Source organism: Pterocles gutturalis, unplaced genomic scaffold, assembly GCF_000699245.1.
Source record: "Pterocles gutturalis isolate BGI_N339 unplaced genomic scaffold, ASM69924v1 scaffold34985, whole genome shotgun sequence".
NCBI classification, from domain to species: Eukaryota; Metazoa; Chordata; class Aves; order Pterocliformes; family Pteroclidae; genus Pterocles; species Pterocles gutturalis.
In genome coordinates this window covers 41598-56608 of record NW_010147140.1, presented here as the reverse complement: position 1 = coordinate 56608, position 15011 = coordinate 41598, and the positions used below count along the sequence as shown (strand labels likewise).

General features: G+C 47.7%; 1 protein-coding gene across 1 annotated transcript in view; it reads right to left on the bottom strand.

Moving 5' to 3' along the window:
• Positions 1 to 445: 445 nt before the first annotated feature.
• LOC104470878 (rho GTPase-activating protein 31-like) overlaps positions 446 to 15011 on the bottom strand; it is a 55833-nt gene continuing 41267 nt past the window's right edge. Inside the window, 10 exon segments of the mRNA XM_010085962.1 lie at positions 446 to 2911; positions 3795 to 4108; positions 4442 to 4742; positions 4745 to 5079; positions 5748 to 5807; positions 8175 to 8299; positions 10070 to 10268; positions 12003 to 12148; positions 13866 to 13973; positions 14577 to 14659. Of these exon segments, the coding sequence (XP_010084264.1) occupies positions 446 to 2911; positions 3795 to 4108; positions 4442 to 4742; positions 4745 to 5079; positions 5748 to 5807; positions 8175 to 8299; positions 10070 to 10268; positions 12003 to 12148; positions 13866 to 13973; positions 14577 to 14659 (4137 nt within the window).

Sequence of the window (15011 nt, the reverse complement as noted above, 5' to 3'; positions counted from 1 at the left end):
GCTGGGAAACAATGGAAGGAGGTCCCAAACATCTGCTCTTACCTCCTCAGCAGATGTGTCCCTGCACCCTGGCCTGCAGTGCTTTGGAAGGGTGGTTTCCTCCTAGCCTTATTTTCTATTTATACTGAGATTTATTTTTCCTTTTTTCCATGGGGAGGATGCAACTTTCACAGGGCTTGTTAGACAATAAGTATGAGGAAATGCAAATTCCCTGGGACTGGCTTACAAAAAAAAAGCAGACTGTGGGGGATTAGGCAGGGAGAAGGGGAAGGAAAAGCAAGACAAAAAGACTATGACCCTCTGTAGCAGAATGCTTTGCAGGAAACCATAAAGGATTTGGGTCCATCTTACACAAAATAGTTATAACAACAGCAAAATGGAAACACAGTTGGTCTTGGACACTCCCATCCCATCCACCATGGAAAAGGAGTAAGAGAAGCAGTTGCTATTCGATCTGCCTCCCACTTCGTCCATCCAGAATCACAGAGCGCCTCTGGGGCTGATAAAAGCAGCTGGTAGAGGTCTCCAGTCTCTGGCCATTCTTGGGGATGGTCATTTTGTTCCGCAGTGTCACACCCTCAGGAGTTGTCCGCGAAGTTTCAGACAGATCACCACAAATGGGGCTTGAAGAGGTGGTCTGAGTTGGACTCCTTATGGGTGATAACAACACCCTGGAGTCCGCTGAAGAGGGGTGGTCCATAATGGGGAAAGGAGGACTGAAGAGAATCAGACTTTGGGGCCTTCCAGGCCTAGATCTATAGGAAGGCTTGGAGAACCCTGATGGCCTCTCCATCTTTGAGGACTGTGGGTTATCTCCAGCTGTCTCCCCCTCAGAGGTGCGCTTTCGGCGCAGAACAGGGGCATCCAGAGCAGGGTAATGACTGGACTGAGATTGCTCCAGAGGAGAGCCAAGGCTGCTGTGCCAAGGACAGGCTGAGTCCTTTTGAGCTGGGTCACTGTTTTCTTTCTCTGCTTTGGCTTTCTTCTCCATCAGTGGGCTCTTGGGGGTCTCAAGGTGGCTCCACGCCACCCGTTGTGTCTGCCTGATGGCCTGCTTGGCTTCTGCTTCCTTCTTCTCAGCCAGTGGAGCAGCATTCTGAGCCTGCAGGGGCTGGGGGATCTGGGTGTACTGAATCTTGGGCGGTATCACGGGCACGGCTCTAGCCTGGCACATCTTAATCATGAAGGAGGTCCTGACCGCTGACACGCTGACAGGGGCAGAGTTACGACGGCCAGTGGTGGCATGGGCAACTGCCAGGTAATCCAAGTCTAGATCCACATGGGCATTGAAATGAGAACCCCAGGGAATGCTTTTACTGACAGCAGGGCAGGCAGTTGGCAGGGATGGGGCAGAATCACTGCTTTTTACCTCCTTCTGCCCGCACAGGAGGGTCCCAGGGGCGGAAGGCATGGACAGGCTCTCAAATGTGAAGAAATCTGGGGCTGGAAGGAGTGAATCCAAGTTGAGGGATGAAGGCCTGGTCTTCACTTTGCGAGGTGTTTCTTCACCTTTATTACTCAGCTGTGACTCAGTGGCAGAGCACAATGATTTGGTAACAGTTTGTCCTCCCAGGGCAGTGTCCTGAGACATGGATAACTCCTCCTTTGTGTTCTTCACCTGTGAAGAACTGCCTGGGCTTTTTTGGTATGGTAAAGACAGCTCAAGCTTTGGGCTCCAAGGGTTTTCTTTGTTTACATCCACTTTCTTTCCCTCTGGCTCTGAAAGAGGGATTCTGGAGGGTCCTTCTTTCTCAGCTAGTGCTTCCTCTCTGCTGAGGGGGTACCTCAGCTCCTCAGGTTTCAGAGATTCTTCTAGAGAACTTGTGCCATTCTCATCTTGCTTAGCTTTGCCCAGACTAGAGGGGGAAATGAGTTGTGTTTTGGGCAGCTCACAAGTCACTGGCAGAATGTCACTGCATGGTTGCTGCTGCTCAGTGGCATCTATGAAAGAGAATGGGATAGTCCACAGACTCATCACTGCGTCTTTACTGTCCAGGGAGAGGCTGCGACTGAATCGTGGTCTAAGAGAAAGGCCTGTGTCTGCTCTCTGGGTCTGTGGCTGAAACTCCTGTATCATCTTCTCCTGAATGTCCTTGAAGGTGGGGGAATGGAGTGGGCTTGTAACCCACTGGTGATCCTCCCATGGCTCCACAAGTTCTAAGCTCTGCACATTATCTGTCCAGGTATCCTCATCATCCTGGTCACCAGCATCATGGGTTCTGCTAACAACATTGCCCTCCTTCAGCTCCTGGATCCCGGCTCCACTCAGCGCCTTGGAGGAGAATGTGTCCCTTTCATCGGCAGTCATTATCTCGGGCTTCTCCCTCTGAGTCTGGACTCTGGTAAGGCCATCCTTTTCCCTCTGTGGCTGGCAAGTGCTACTTTTTTCTTGCCCCGACTCTGGACATGCACCTTTGGAACAATAAAATTCATCACTTGGGGCAACGTCATTAGATTCTGATTGACTATGAAGCTTGCAGTCCGGGTGAGGAGTGAGACATTCACTCCTGCCGTCCACCACTGGGTGGTGGTTCTTTGGAGCGGCTGTGCCAGTCGGAAGAGTACCCAGTTTGGGTACGGCTGAAACACGGCTCTGCTGTGCAACCACGTCAGACTGGCAGTTGTGGAGACTGTCTTGCTGTTCCATGCCAGTGGCACCAAACAAAGGCACCTGAGTTGTTATCTGTGGTGTTCGGCTTGCAGATTTCTGCTCAGACAGTGTTGGACTCTGCCCTGGGCCAGAGGAAGAACTATCTGTTTGTGCTGAAGAAGACGATTCAGAAATTAGGCCCGCCTTGGGGACAGATGCTGGCAAGAGCAAGAGCTCCTCTTCAGGTTCGATAATTTTCAGTTCCTGCTGTATGTCTGGCCACAGCGGTTCTAGAAGGGCATTCGCAGGGCCCTCCTCAGTCTGAAAAACAGAAGAAATGCCATGACCTGACAGCTCACAACATACCAATAAATACCCCTCCATTTTCCTCAAACAGCCCTCTTAGAACAGATAGGCTCCTGGATGAGCACGCTCATGGATACAGAAACACAGACACGCATACTACTAGTTCAAGGAAGGAAATACGTCTATAAACAAGGGGGTTTATGGAGGAGAAGATCCAAGATGCAGCCAAAATGAGGCCTGGACAGATGTACTGAAACTGCGAGTTGAATGAGTAGCTGGAATGTCTCAGCCCGTTTCTCAGATCTTCCCATTCAGGCTCACTTGGCTTTGCCAGAGGATCTGCATTCCCAAATCACACACGAACTGGAATGAATAATCTATTCAAGGAGCTATGCCAACAGATCTTAAAATAGCTGTCCAGAGATGAGTATCGCTGTAAGAAACTTGGTGAAAAAGCTCTGCTAGAGATACAAAGGAGGCAAAAATAATAATTAAAAAATAGTGTGTAGAGAATAAGGAAAAAAAGGACTGTGAGGCTGTCTGGGACAAATGGGACAGCAAAATAGAAGGGGAATTCAGGACCGTGGGTCAAAATGCTCAGACATCCGGACAGTCTCACATCTGGAGAGTCTCAAAGCAGATAGATTGTACTGACTGCAATTGTATAGTTACAGGAAAAGAAGACCAAAAAGGAACAGTAGGTAGTTGTGTAAAAGTAAGTCACCACATGGTGATGTGGACAGAAATGAAATCAGTACATGGTCAGTTCTTGACCCTGCTTAGCCTAGGTCATATACTGAGTTTTTGTGACTACGGACACACAGCAGAACTTTAAACAACCTCCCAGTCACCACCATGACACTGTCCCCCATCTTTTTTCTCATGCCTTCTTCCTTACCACATCTCTTAAACACGACCTTCCTTCTGTCTTAGCCGTCTCAATCTCCTGCTGGCCACAGCTGCCTTCTGAGGAGACATCCTTTGTCTTGAGCTGTCCTTGCTCTGCCTTGTCTGCAGGGAGTGGCCCTGTATGAACCTCTGAGGCTGGTGGTTGTTCACAGGTGGGACTCTGCTCTGAGGACTGCCGGGCAGTGCTGGTGCTGCTTGTGCAGCTGCTTTGCCCACATAACGTGTCCTGACTTTCTGCTGCTGGCTGTGGAGTTTCTAAGGATTCGGGTTTCCTGGCTGGCACCAGCTCCTCAGGGTGAGAGCCTGGATCAGAAACAGAAAAGAATGATGTAACTACTTGTGACTGAAAACATGTGCCCTGAGATAAAGCGGTGCTGTTCAACCCAGTTCCAACTAGCAAAGCTGAAGAGCTCCCTTCGGGCGCAACAGGACATTGCTGGGAGGCCACCCACCTCCCCATTTTCATTACTGCAACAAGCACCAGCCTGACCTGCTACCATCAACACCCACCCTGCTACAGCTTGGTCTCTTTCCTGCCACAAGAGCAGGCTGGAGCAACCTCCACACCTCTGAGCTGCAGAGCACCTCCAGTAGCCTGACAGAGGCTCCACATCCACCTCCTTAACGCACTTTTACCTCTGGATGCTGCTGCCGTCAGAGTGGGCCCTGCCTGTTTCCCCTTCCGCTCTGGCGCCTGCTCTGTCCTTGTGTGGGTCCCCACTGCCACTTCCAGGGCAGAGGAGCTCGTGCTCTCGGCCACCAGGGAAGACAGCTCATCTAGGCTGGAGAGGGAAAGCTTCTCCTTGGCGGGCAGGCGGCAAGGGGTGCTGTTGGTGCTGATGACTGCAGATACCCGCAGCGGGACAGAGACGGCAAAGGGCTCTGAGATGTTCAGGGCTTTCCTCTGGTGACGAGGGGAGGCCTCCAAGGGAAATTTAAGAGGCTGCTTGGGAAGCCTGACTTGGTGGCTGTTTCGGAAGTGTAGAACATGCGGCCACCTTTGGGGGAAATCTGCTCATTTTCGGTATCCTCTGCTGCCCGGAAGACCTTCAGCTGCTCAGGGGGTGACCTTGCCTGCAGTGTCCGAGAAGGACCTTTCTCTCCGCTCAGCTCTGAGCTTCCTTTGGCCCCCATGGCAGATCCTTCCCGCTCCCATTCATTCTCCTTGCTGAGGTCATATGAGCTTCCTGTGCCTCCTGTTCGTATCTTCATCACGGGAACAAAAAACCCTCCAGTAGTCACTGTCCGTTTGAATCTGTTCTTTTCATCCTCCCCTAGAGATGGGAAGACAGGAGGAAGTCAGTGGGAAGCAAAGCACTAGCAAACAATCTTCCTCTGTGAGGAGCCCTCCTCAGTCCCTCCAGGGATGGGTCCTGCCCTGGTGAACACCCACATTTCACCAGAGAGAGGAAGATGGCAGGCACTGAAGAGCTTCCAGGCTCCAGCTTTGGGCCTCCTTCAAACTGGGCAGTCAGGGCTGGATAGGATGCTCTCCAGTGGAAACCACCTAGGACTTCTGTTGGAGACCCGTCTCAATCAGACACAGCCAAGCCTAGGGCTAGCATACGTTGCCCACAAAGATCACACACAGCTCCAGGCTTCGTTGTCTTATTTCAAGCAATTTTCACTTATGAACGGGAATTTTGTGCCCAGAATAACCAAGAATGAAATTGAAGCAATCCCACTGCTAGTAAAGATGCAGCTAGGCACAATGGTAATTCTCAGGTGCATGCAACAACATGAAAGACACAGAAAAGGGTTAAAAACACATGCACACAACAGTGGGGGCACATGTCAGCAGCTATGGCATATGCATACAAAGATACAGAACATGGTGAGACAGGCAAAGAAACAGACCACTGCATCCATGCAAGCATGGGGGCAAGCTGAGAACGCAGGGGTGCAATGCCCCACTCTTACAGTAAGGCCATTGTTGTCTCACCTTCCACTGGCAGGGAACACAGCGAGTCCATGCTCTTCGCAGGCCGAATAGTTGCTTTCTCTGTGGAAAATGAGTTTTAGAAGCAGGCTTCAGATCCTGCGGCTTTGCAGGTTTCAGCCCATAAAGACCAAAGGCTACATAAAGATGGGCATGCCAAGACAACATCAAAGTTATTTTCCATTTCCAAGCATTCCCTCTCTGTATCCACACCACGTGGCTTCTTACGCACAGCACTTGTCCACACAGCTGGGGATCTGCTAGTGCTAACAACAGCTTTGCACCTGCTGGACATGTGGAGAGCTATACTTAACCCAGCCAGTCAACACCATCTCCACTGAGAAGCAGTTAAGCATCCCCAAAGCTGTTATGTGCCACTGCCCTCCCCGATCAAGTCAGGCTGTTGATTGTGGGGGCTTTTTAACTAAAGTGACATAAATGCCTTCTCACCTCTCATTCCCAATAGCAAATGTTAGGTTATTTTTACGTTGCACTCCCAGCCCCTTTTGCTGGCATGAGCACACCCTGCCTGCAGCAAGCAGTCTGTGAAATTTATGAAGGCGGTTAGCAACCTATTTTCCTGGTCATCCTCGTTGGACTTGGTTGTCCAGAAACAAGCTGCCATTTGTCACCAGACACTCCACAGGTCTCCTGAGAGGCTTTGAAAGTGTGTAGCTGTTACTGAATTGAAAAGGGGAGGTTGGGAGGAATGTAGCTGGCAAGGAAGACAAGTTAGTCTCTGGCAGCCCAAAAAGGGTCCATGGAACTCTGGAAAATGTCTGGGAGCAAAGTCTGCTATTTACAATGTTGCAAAGTAGGTAAGGCAGAAAGTGAACAGGGTTGTTGGAGTTCATTTGTTTATATAATTAAGGCTTCTGGGACTGACTTTCACATGAACACAGGAGAAACTCCAGCTACTTCTTGCATTTATATGGAGTTCTGGCTACCTTTTACGTTCATATGGCATGATGTCTTGAGCACTGGCTCCGCTTTCCCAGAGGAAAAGAATTCAAGCTGTAGAGCTCATGTTTTGTGTGACTTGCAGACTTGTGTGCATGGACACAAACTGTGTTAAAGCATGTGCTGACTTTCAACACCGAGTTCATCTGTTTTCTCATATTAGGCTGTAAGCAGAGAGCACACAAAAATACAACAGCGTACCACTAAAACCACTGCTTCTCAAAAGCACTACTTCAGTGCCTAAATCTCTGCACAAGGTTGTGCATTTTTGTGTCCTGCTGGTGAAAATGTACAGCCTCCTGTCAGTCAGTACTGTGCTTGGAACAAGACTCAACCCCTACGATCACTGGGCTTCAATCATTCCTGGGCATCCTTGGGTTAGCACTATTTTGGGACAGAGTATTCCTTATCAAAGTGAGAAGATGATCCTGTGATCAAAATAGGATGGGGAGTTATTTTGAGGTCTGCCATGGGCACCCTGTGCGAGGCCATCTGTACATGCAAAACATGGGAGAAGGCAGGGGTCCAAAAAGAGCTGGATCCAACATTTGGCTTCACACTCACTTCTGATCCAAATACAGCCTCTCTTATATGTGGTGGTAGGTAATGTTGCAAACATTAACTATTTTATTTTAAGACTTGCAATGTTTAGTAGTGCTTCTCCAAACACCAGTTCTTGGAGTCATGAGATTATCTTAAAAAAAATCCCACCTTCATCTTCTCCTTTAAAAATAAATCTCTTGTCTTGGAGATACTAAGAAAATCTAGGACATATAAATCTAAAACAGTTCTTTATGAACTCAGGTAAAAAAGAGTATGTTTCCTTTTAAAAATCTTGGTTACTGTTAAGTCAACTTCATGAGTTTTAGAACTTGAGTCATCATTTCTGAACACTGGGAATTGGCACTGCCATGTATTTTCTAGGAAGCAGAGCACTTAAGAGATTGCAGCTCAGGAGGGGCTAGAACCTGGGATTACAGCCAGGAGAAAAGTCAACTTCTCTCTTGTAAATTCTGAAAAAGTAATAGCTTCCCTCAAAGTGCTGAGAGCCAGGAGCCATAGGAACTCCTGGTACCTTGTTTTTCACAAAGACACTGAACACAGTTGGCTCTGTAATGCCAGGAAGGATAGCCTGGAAGGACAACCATTCACCCAGTGCCATTAGGAGCCAGAGGCTGTCTGGGCTGGAGGAGTGGACTAATACAAACCTACACAGCATTTCCTAGTCCCCAAGCTTGACAGCTGGGCAATAGGAGCCTGTTGTAGCTGTCTGGCATATCCTCCTGAAAGAGTGCTTCTCGCCATCCTGTGAAAATGAGATGTCCATGAAACCAGGCAACAAACATGACCCCATTAGACAATCTCAAGTCTAATGGTATTAGTGTCATGTGGATACACGTTGGCCCATGCTATCAATATTGCAAGAGAAAGCTGCAGAGAGAAATACCTAACTGAAAAGTGTGTTCTTACCAGAGAGCTTCTGTGCCCTTACGAAGACACTCCCATTTCGACTCAGTTTAGACTTTGATTCTGAGCCAGAACGGCCCAAGTTAAATATCGACTTCCATTTCTTGGACTTGGTAGATAATTTCCTCCTGGAAGGAAAAAGGGCTCAGGAGGTTACCAAATCCCAGAGACTTTTGTCTTTTTAATATCCCACAAAAGCCTCTGAGGTCTTGCCCCTCAACAGTCTTGCTTTTCTTCTCACACCTCTTTTAATTCTAAGGCGTGCAAGGCATAGCAACACAAGCAACTCTTGCTTTTCTGTAAGTAAGTGATTTATCAGTATTGCTGATTTAACCATGTCATGGGTGGAAAGACACCTAAGCCAACTCTTCAGAGAGCTGGCTGTGGCATCATGCTACAGCAACTGTGGTTGGCTGAGTGAACAAGCATGCCTGCCTCCAGAAAAGAGAGCTTTCCAAGGCTAGAACAATCTTGCGGTACAGTAAAGAAAAATTGCCTTTTAAATGTGTTTTAATGACAGAGTGCAAGATAAATTGCAGAGAGCTGATAGAACTGCTACTATCACTCAGTGCACAAAGCTACTCTTTAAAGTCCTGATGTCTTAAAAGTTTTATGAATTTGCAAAAATAAAAAGATATCTTAATACAAACTAGCTACTAATACTTCTCAGGCCAACATGAATTTAATTATAGATGTTATGTGATCATATGCTATTGTAATGTACTAACCAAAAGGAGGGGCTTAAAGGATGTAAATCAATTTCTAGTAAGTGTCAGATAAAATGGGGAACCAGTTCCCTGTGTCTCTTTGGAATCCCAGCTTTAAACAGAAAGAAGCTGCTGCTCCTGAAGCCAGTTTTCTTCTCTGCATATTACTGCATGAAGCTCTGTACCTTCACATAGCCATTCTGACTCCTCCTTCAATCTCCCCTCTTCCAGAGCAAGAACCTCTTATCTCCCTGTCTTGCACTCTGGAATGGGCTTTCTATCCTCATAGTTCTGCTTTTCTTTCAGATCAGCACTCAGAAGAGCACAAATCAGTCCTACATACAGGATTAATATCTTGGGGGTAGGACTGTTCTCTTCAAGTGAGAAAGGAAAAGGCTCTCTAGAGGGGCAATTCACCTTTTGTCTTAAGCTGTTTATCGTCTTGCCAGTATTCTGTTAGATGGCTCCTTTTTGCTTTATTGTATCAAGTGCAAAGAAATATCTTCACTCCAGTGCTTTATGGGTCAGTAGATTAATGAGCCTCCTGCTGCAGAGGCTATAATCTCTCAGAACCAGGCAGCAGAGTGGCCATATATTAACAGATAGATAGACCAATAGATAAATACTTGTGCTGGGCAGCGTGCCAACAACTGCAGCAACCTCAGCTGAAATCGAACTCTTCTCCTGGCGTAGGCATAGGTGGCATAGGTGCCACTATGTAAATATCTCTCCATGCTAGGAGTGAAAATTAACCTTACTGCTTGGCTATAAGTGCAGAGGAACCTGGAGAACAATAAAGCTGGTCACTGCCACCAGCCATGCCATGGACTAGCCGCCAGCAGGTGGAACTTGTAGGAGAGCTGTGTCCAGACCTGCTCCACGCTCAGCATGTTCAGCCAAATCCTGAGCTGACACAAGGATGCAAAGACAAATAATTCCTCCTGCAGGAGATCTACGAGGTTCTGCCCTGATGGAGGGATAAAGACTAGTGGAGCTCTGAACACAGCACTTAAAATGCTTCTCAGGAGCAGCTGTCCCTCTTTTGAGAAGGGCACACAATTTTCTCTCAATGATGGCTGAAGATTCATTCATGAAGGTGTGGGGGTATCACACTAACAAAAGTCTCATTCCTGATCATGCTGGGGAACCTGCACTTTTTTGTTTGCACTTTACACCCCTCTTGGCACTTACTTGCTGTCAGGGAGGTCGACAACTGTGTGGAAGAGGGACCCAGTTACAGGGACAATTTCAGGCAAGCTGTTCTCTCTCCTCTCCTTCCGAGCAGGGTGGGAGGCAGACAGACTCCGTGCCTGTGCTTCTTCCAGGCTCACCAGTTTCATCGGCAGGGAGACTGAAGGGAGGGTCAGACTTTTCACAACTGATGCGCTTTCTGAAAAGCAAGAAAATACACTCCAGCCTGGGGTGAGGAGAGACAAGAGCAAGAGCTTCATGTCCTTATTTGACTGGAATGTCTCCTGCAGAGAGGGGAAAGGAGTGGCACGTGCAGGGAGAGGGGCTTTTTGTCAGATAAGTCTTCCACCTCCCCAGCAACCTTATCCATCTGAGTGCATTCCCAGCAGGGGCCACATTCACCAGCCAAAGGCTGTGTTACACAGACTTGTTGCCTTTGCTGTAGACGCTTTGGTGTGAAAGAGGCATCGCTGAAAACCCACAGGATTCAGACATTCCTCTGCCTTCTTCCTCCTTCCCTCCCTCCCCGCCTCTCCAGATTCTGGAGCAGTTCAGTCCCCAATCCAAACCTGGTGCCTAACTCTTTCTCTCTCTTCCACATCTTTCTCCTTGTCTTGTTCCAGGAAGCTTGCTGTTCTAAAAACCAACATTACTTTACCTTCCTAATGCATTTCAGGGCTATGGAAAGGAGTGTGACTGACAGCCCTGGGAACTGAAGGTCTCTGTTTATGTGGGCAGTGGCAAAGCCAGCTTCCCATATGCCACCCCAATAACAGCCCTGTCCCAAACAGACCACCTCAAGGTGCATGAAGCAAGTGCAGTCTCTGGAGTCCACTCAGTACTTAGCCCTACTGCTATAGCAGGGTGCAAGTTACTGCCTGTGTAGAGAGGCTGGGTGAAGGGGCACTTTCCCACTAAGAAATCACCTGGGAGCATCAACATGTTCCTCATGTGATTCCTGTTAAAGGCCATTGATGTTTAGCACTTACCAAACTTGGGCCAGTTTTGGGCTAGTGACCTGCAGTACGACCCAGAAGCCTTAGAATTCACTAGCCAGTGTTTCACTACAATGCTTAAGGCAGTATCGGAGCAGTTCCTCACTCCGTGCCTTCTGCTAAGGCATAAATAAGGGCACGGGAGCAGCACCCACACCGGTAGAGCAGGGGTGTTACAGGTCAAGCAGGGCACCGCACTGGAAATGTAGGCTTCAGGGACAGACTAGCAGAGAATGCCACATGCTAAGGGAAACTTGGATGGGAGGAGCTGACACAGGGTTGGACAGCAGAAAGGTGGTTACTCCTTCACTTCTGAAAGTATTACGAGTCTTCCCAGTGTGTAAAACAGAAAGACGCATTTCCCAGGCTTAAAAGCATGTTGACAACAAACCCACCACTAAATAACAAAATCAGCATCTCTGAAAACTGTTGATGTCCCAGGAAAAATATAGATGTCTTTTATAAAATGCCTCCAACTACAAGACATAAGTTTTTTAGAACATCAGCTAGGTTTTATCCTGGGAGTGTGGCCTCTGACCTGGGTGGATATGGTGGCTGCAGGGCAGGTATCATCAGTATGAGGAATTATAACTGGGGGAGCCTGAGAGAACAATTGAGACTGTGTCTGACAGTCTCAGAAAGAAAGCTTAGACCAGGATTGAGAAGCAATCAGGTGGTCTTCCTTTTGTGGAAAGGGTTAAGCCAGGTGAGATCATGCAAAAGATGAGCCGTAGGACAATCTGGGAGCACACGGAAGGAGGCTAGTATTCAAGAATAAGATTTTGGAGGTATGGATGAAAAGGACAAGAGTAATGACGGATTGAGCTCAAGGTGTCTTTGGGGTGGTCTGTGAGCATGGTAAGGGTTGATGTGCTTGATACAGTTAGAGCTGAAGTACATGGCAAGTGACATGTGGAGTGATTTGTGGAGGTTGTTACCAATGTTTTCTGCAGAGCTGGCTTTTCTGTTGTTGCTGAAGATCTGATCCACGTGATTCAGGATGAACTCAATCACCAACTGCTGCACTCGCACCTCCAGGAAAGCTGCGTCCCCATTGCAGCCAACTGCCTCAATCTCCTTCGACCTTCAGGAGGAAAGAGGTATACTAGTAGCATTGCCACACACAACCCCTGGGAAGGAAAGACCAGCTTTCTTCCTGCAAGACTTAGAACATGGGTGTTTTCCCCACTCCTGCTGCACCTCTTCCTCTCATTCTCTCCAGGCCCTCATCTTCTCTCTGCCTTTTCACTCTTTTAAAAATTATTTTCTGTTTTCTCTGCCACCTTTGTTATTTTCTTTCCTGTCTGTGTTATTTTCCCTACTTAGCTTTTGCATTCTTCAGCAGTAGATAAAACTGTGACTCTCAGACTCCATTCTTCTCCCTCTTTGCTTCTCTTTTATCTATTTCAAAGTTGGGCCTGAAAGACAACACAGGAGCCTTTAAACAGTGCTTCCAGATTCCTACTCAATGCTTCAATCATCTCTCTGTGAAATCCCTTAGAACCCTACGCAGGTCTTCCCCACACCATTTTTTTTCAATGCTTTGCCACGTGCCCCAGTAAGTCTTTTCTCTGCCCCGCAGCACTCCCACGTTCTCACTCTTGCTCTCAGCAAAGAAACATTCCTTATCTTGACATGCCAAAGTGTTGCTGAAGAAATTATCTCTGGGCAGTGGATCCTTTGTAAAGTTAATGACTGGTGTGTTAGATAATAGCTTGGGGCATTGCCAAGAGGATAACTCTGTAAGGAGACTGCAGTTGCATTACTTGCTCCTTTCTTATCCTCCCTGGGAGTTACGAAAGATTGCAAAAGGAAACAGACTCCAGGTTTTTTGACAAGGACAGATGCTAGAATGAAAATGTCTCAATAGTAAAGGTCCACTTTGTGACATTCAATAGAGCCAACATTTGATTCATTTTCAGAACCTGCTCTGCCTGTTTTGTGATTTAAAAGGGTGAGATAACTCTTTAGAGAATTATTTTCAGGCCTGTACCTCTCTAGCCAATGTCCCTCCCTCCCGCCCTCTGCCAGCCCAGGGCTCCCCCCACCAGCCCTGCCAGCACCTTCCTCCTGCCCAGCTGCAGTCCTGGTCTCTCCTTGCACAGTCCGTTCTTCTTAATATATAGGTATGGGATGGACAGGGAAGGGAATTTCAAAAGATACTAAATATTTCTGTTTTCTTTCCCAGATCCTGTTTTTTATTGTTCTGCTTAGCTCTACAATGTATCAGCCAAACCTCTGCCTGCATCTTATCCGGGCCTCTTCCCAGCAGAGTGCCAGGCATAGCAAACATGGCAAACTAACTGGTGGTCTTGAGATCTGACACTAGCTGCCATCTTAAGCCCACCAAGCTCATCTCATTTATGTTCAAGCAGATCTGGGCACAGGCCTGTAGTATTATTGCCCTATTACCCTCCCTTCCAAGCCTTGCTGTCTCTCACTGCCCCACTGCAGAAGCACTGGCACTGTCAGAAATGTCATTTCCGTTCCACAGTGATGAGCTAACTCCTCATTTTTAAGTCGATGTGCTCAACTTGCAAGTAACAGATATTTTTTTTTTTTATGGGAAACACACAAAACCACAAGCTTTCTTGGATGCTGGCAGTAAGATTTAGGATTATTCAACCTGGAAGAATTTTTCTCCTTTTAAATGCTGTTTGCTCTGCTCTGCTGTTCCCTTTAGTTGTTCTGGTTTTCCCTGTCTTTGCATTTCCTTCAAGGGCTGGGTCTCCAGGCTCAGGTGCTAGTGTCCGCCTTGGAGCTCAGCATGGTGCTCTGGATGTGAGGACTCTCTACTGTACCTGAGGAGATTGGGAGCCCACACCAAGGCCAGGTTTCTGGTGTGCATGTTGGTCATGTTGCTGAAGGAGGCCAGGTGAGTCAGGTGCTTGATCAGGTATTCCAGCGTTCTGCAATGTTTTCATATGAAAAAAAGAAAAATGTGTCAAGTGACCAATACGTGCCCACTGGGACAGCAAGTCTCAGACCAAGCCCTGACCTCAGAGTTGTCCCCTCCTCAAGGAAGGCAGTGTCTGCAATGGCACAACAGACCCCATAGGACAGAGGATTTACTGCACCAGCATTTACACAGGACAGCAGTGTGCTCTGGGGGTGGCCAAGGATGGGGCACGAACCAAACAATCCTTAGCATGATAGGTGCAAAGAAGATGGCAGACAGATGGGAGAGGGAGCGGGATGTTGCAAAGGGCTTAGCTGTTCCTCAAGCACTTCCAGCAGATCAGCTTCTCCTCACCACACCCAGGACACTGGCCAAGTGTGCCACAGGAGTTGTACTCAGGGAAGGAGGATGATAGACTGTGGCAGGGAGAGCTTGTTTCGTCTCTGACAATGATTTGTTCACTGATATTTAAATGCCAAAAAAAAATTGCTGTCAAATTTGGAAATGGTGAATCAGCTTTTGTGAATTGACTTCTGTGCTTTTTCAGACAATATTCCCCTGATGGTGAGGGTCACCACGCTGTTCCTCAGCACCTCTGTGGACACGTTCTCACCTGTAATGCGATGGTGGGAGCTCCTGGATGACATTTTGAATTCGTGCCAACTGCTCGTCCTCAGGGAAGCGTGATACTGCTTCCTGCAGAGATACAAGGAAACAGTCCACCCTGGCAATGGACTCAGGGGAAAAGGAAAAGGGATAAGGAGGGTCACACGAGACAGGCTGTCTCAGAGGGAAAGCTCTCTTGTTACCTTACAGAGCTATTGGTAGAAGAAGTTGCTTTGTGTTCCCAGTGCAAGAGAGATTTGCTGCTCTGTTACTTTGTCTCAGTACATCTTTCCCACAGGTTGGGACAAGGTGGTCAATGTTTTGGGGGAGAGGGGCATTTAAGGACTGAGAGTTTCAGTCAGCAGTTATGTTTTTTTTTTTTTTTTTTTTTTTTCTTTTTCTCTTTTTAACTTGTGCAGTGATGGGTGGAATAGAAAAACAG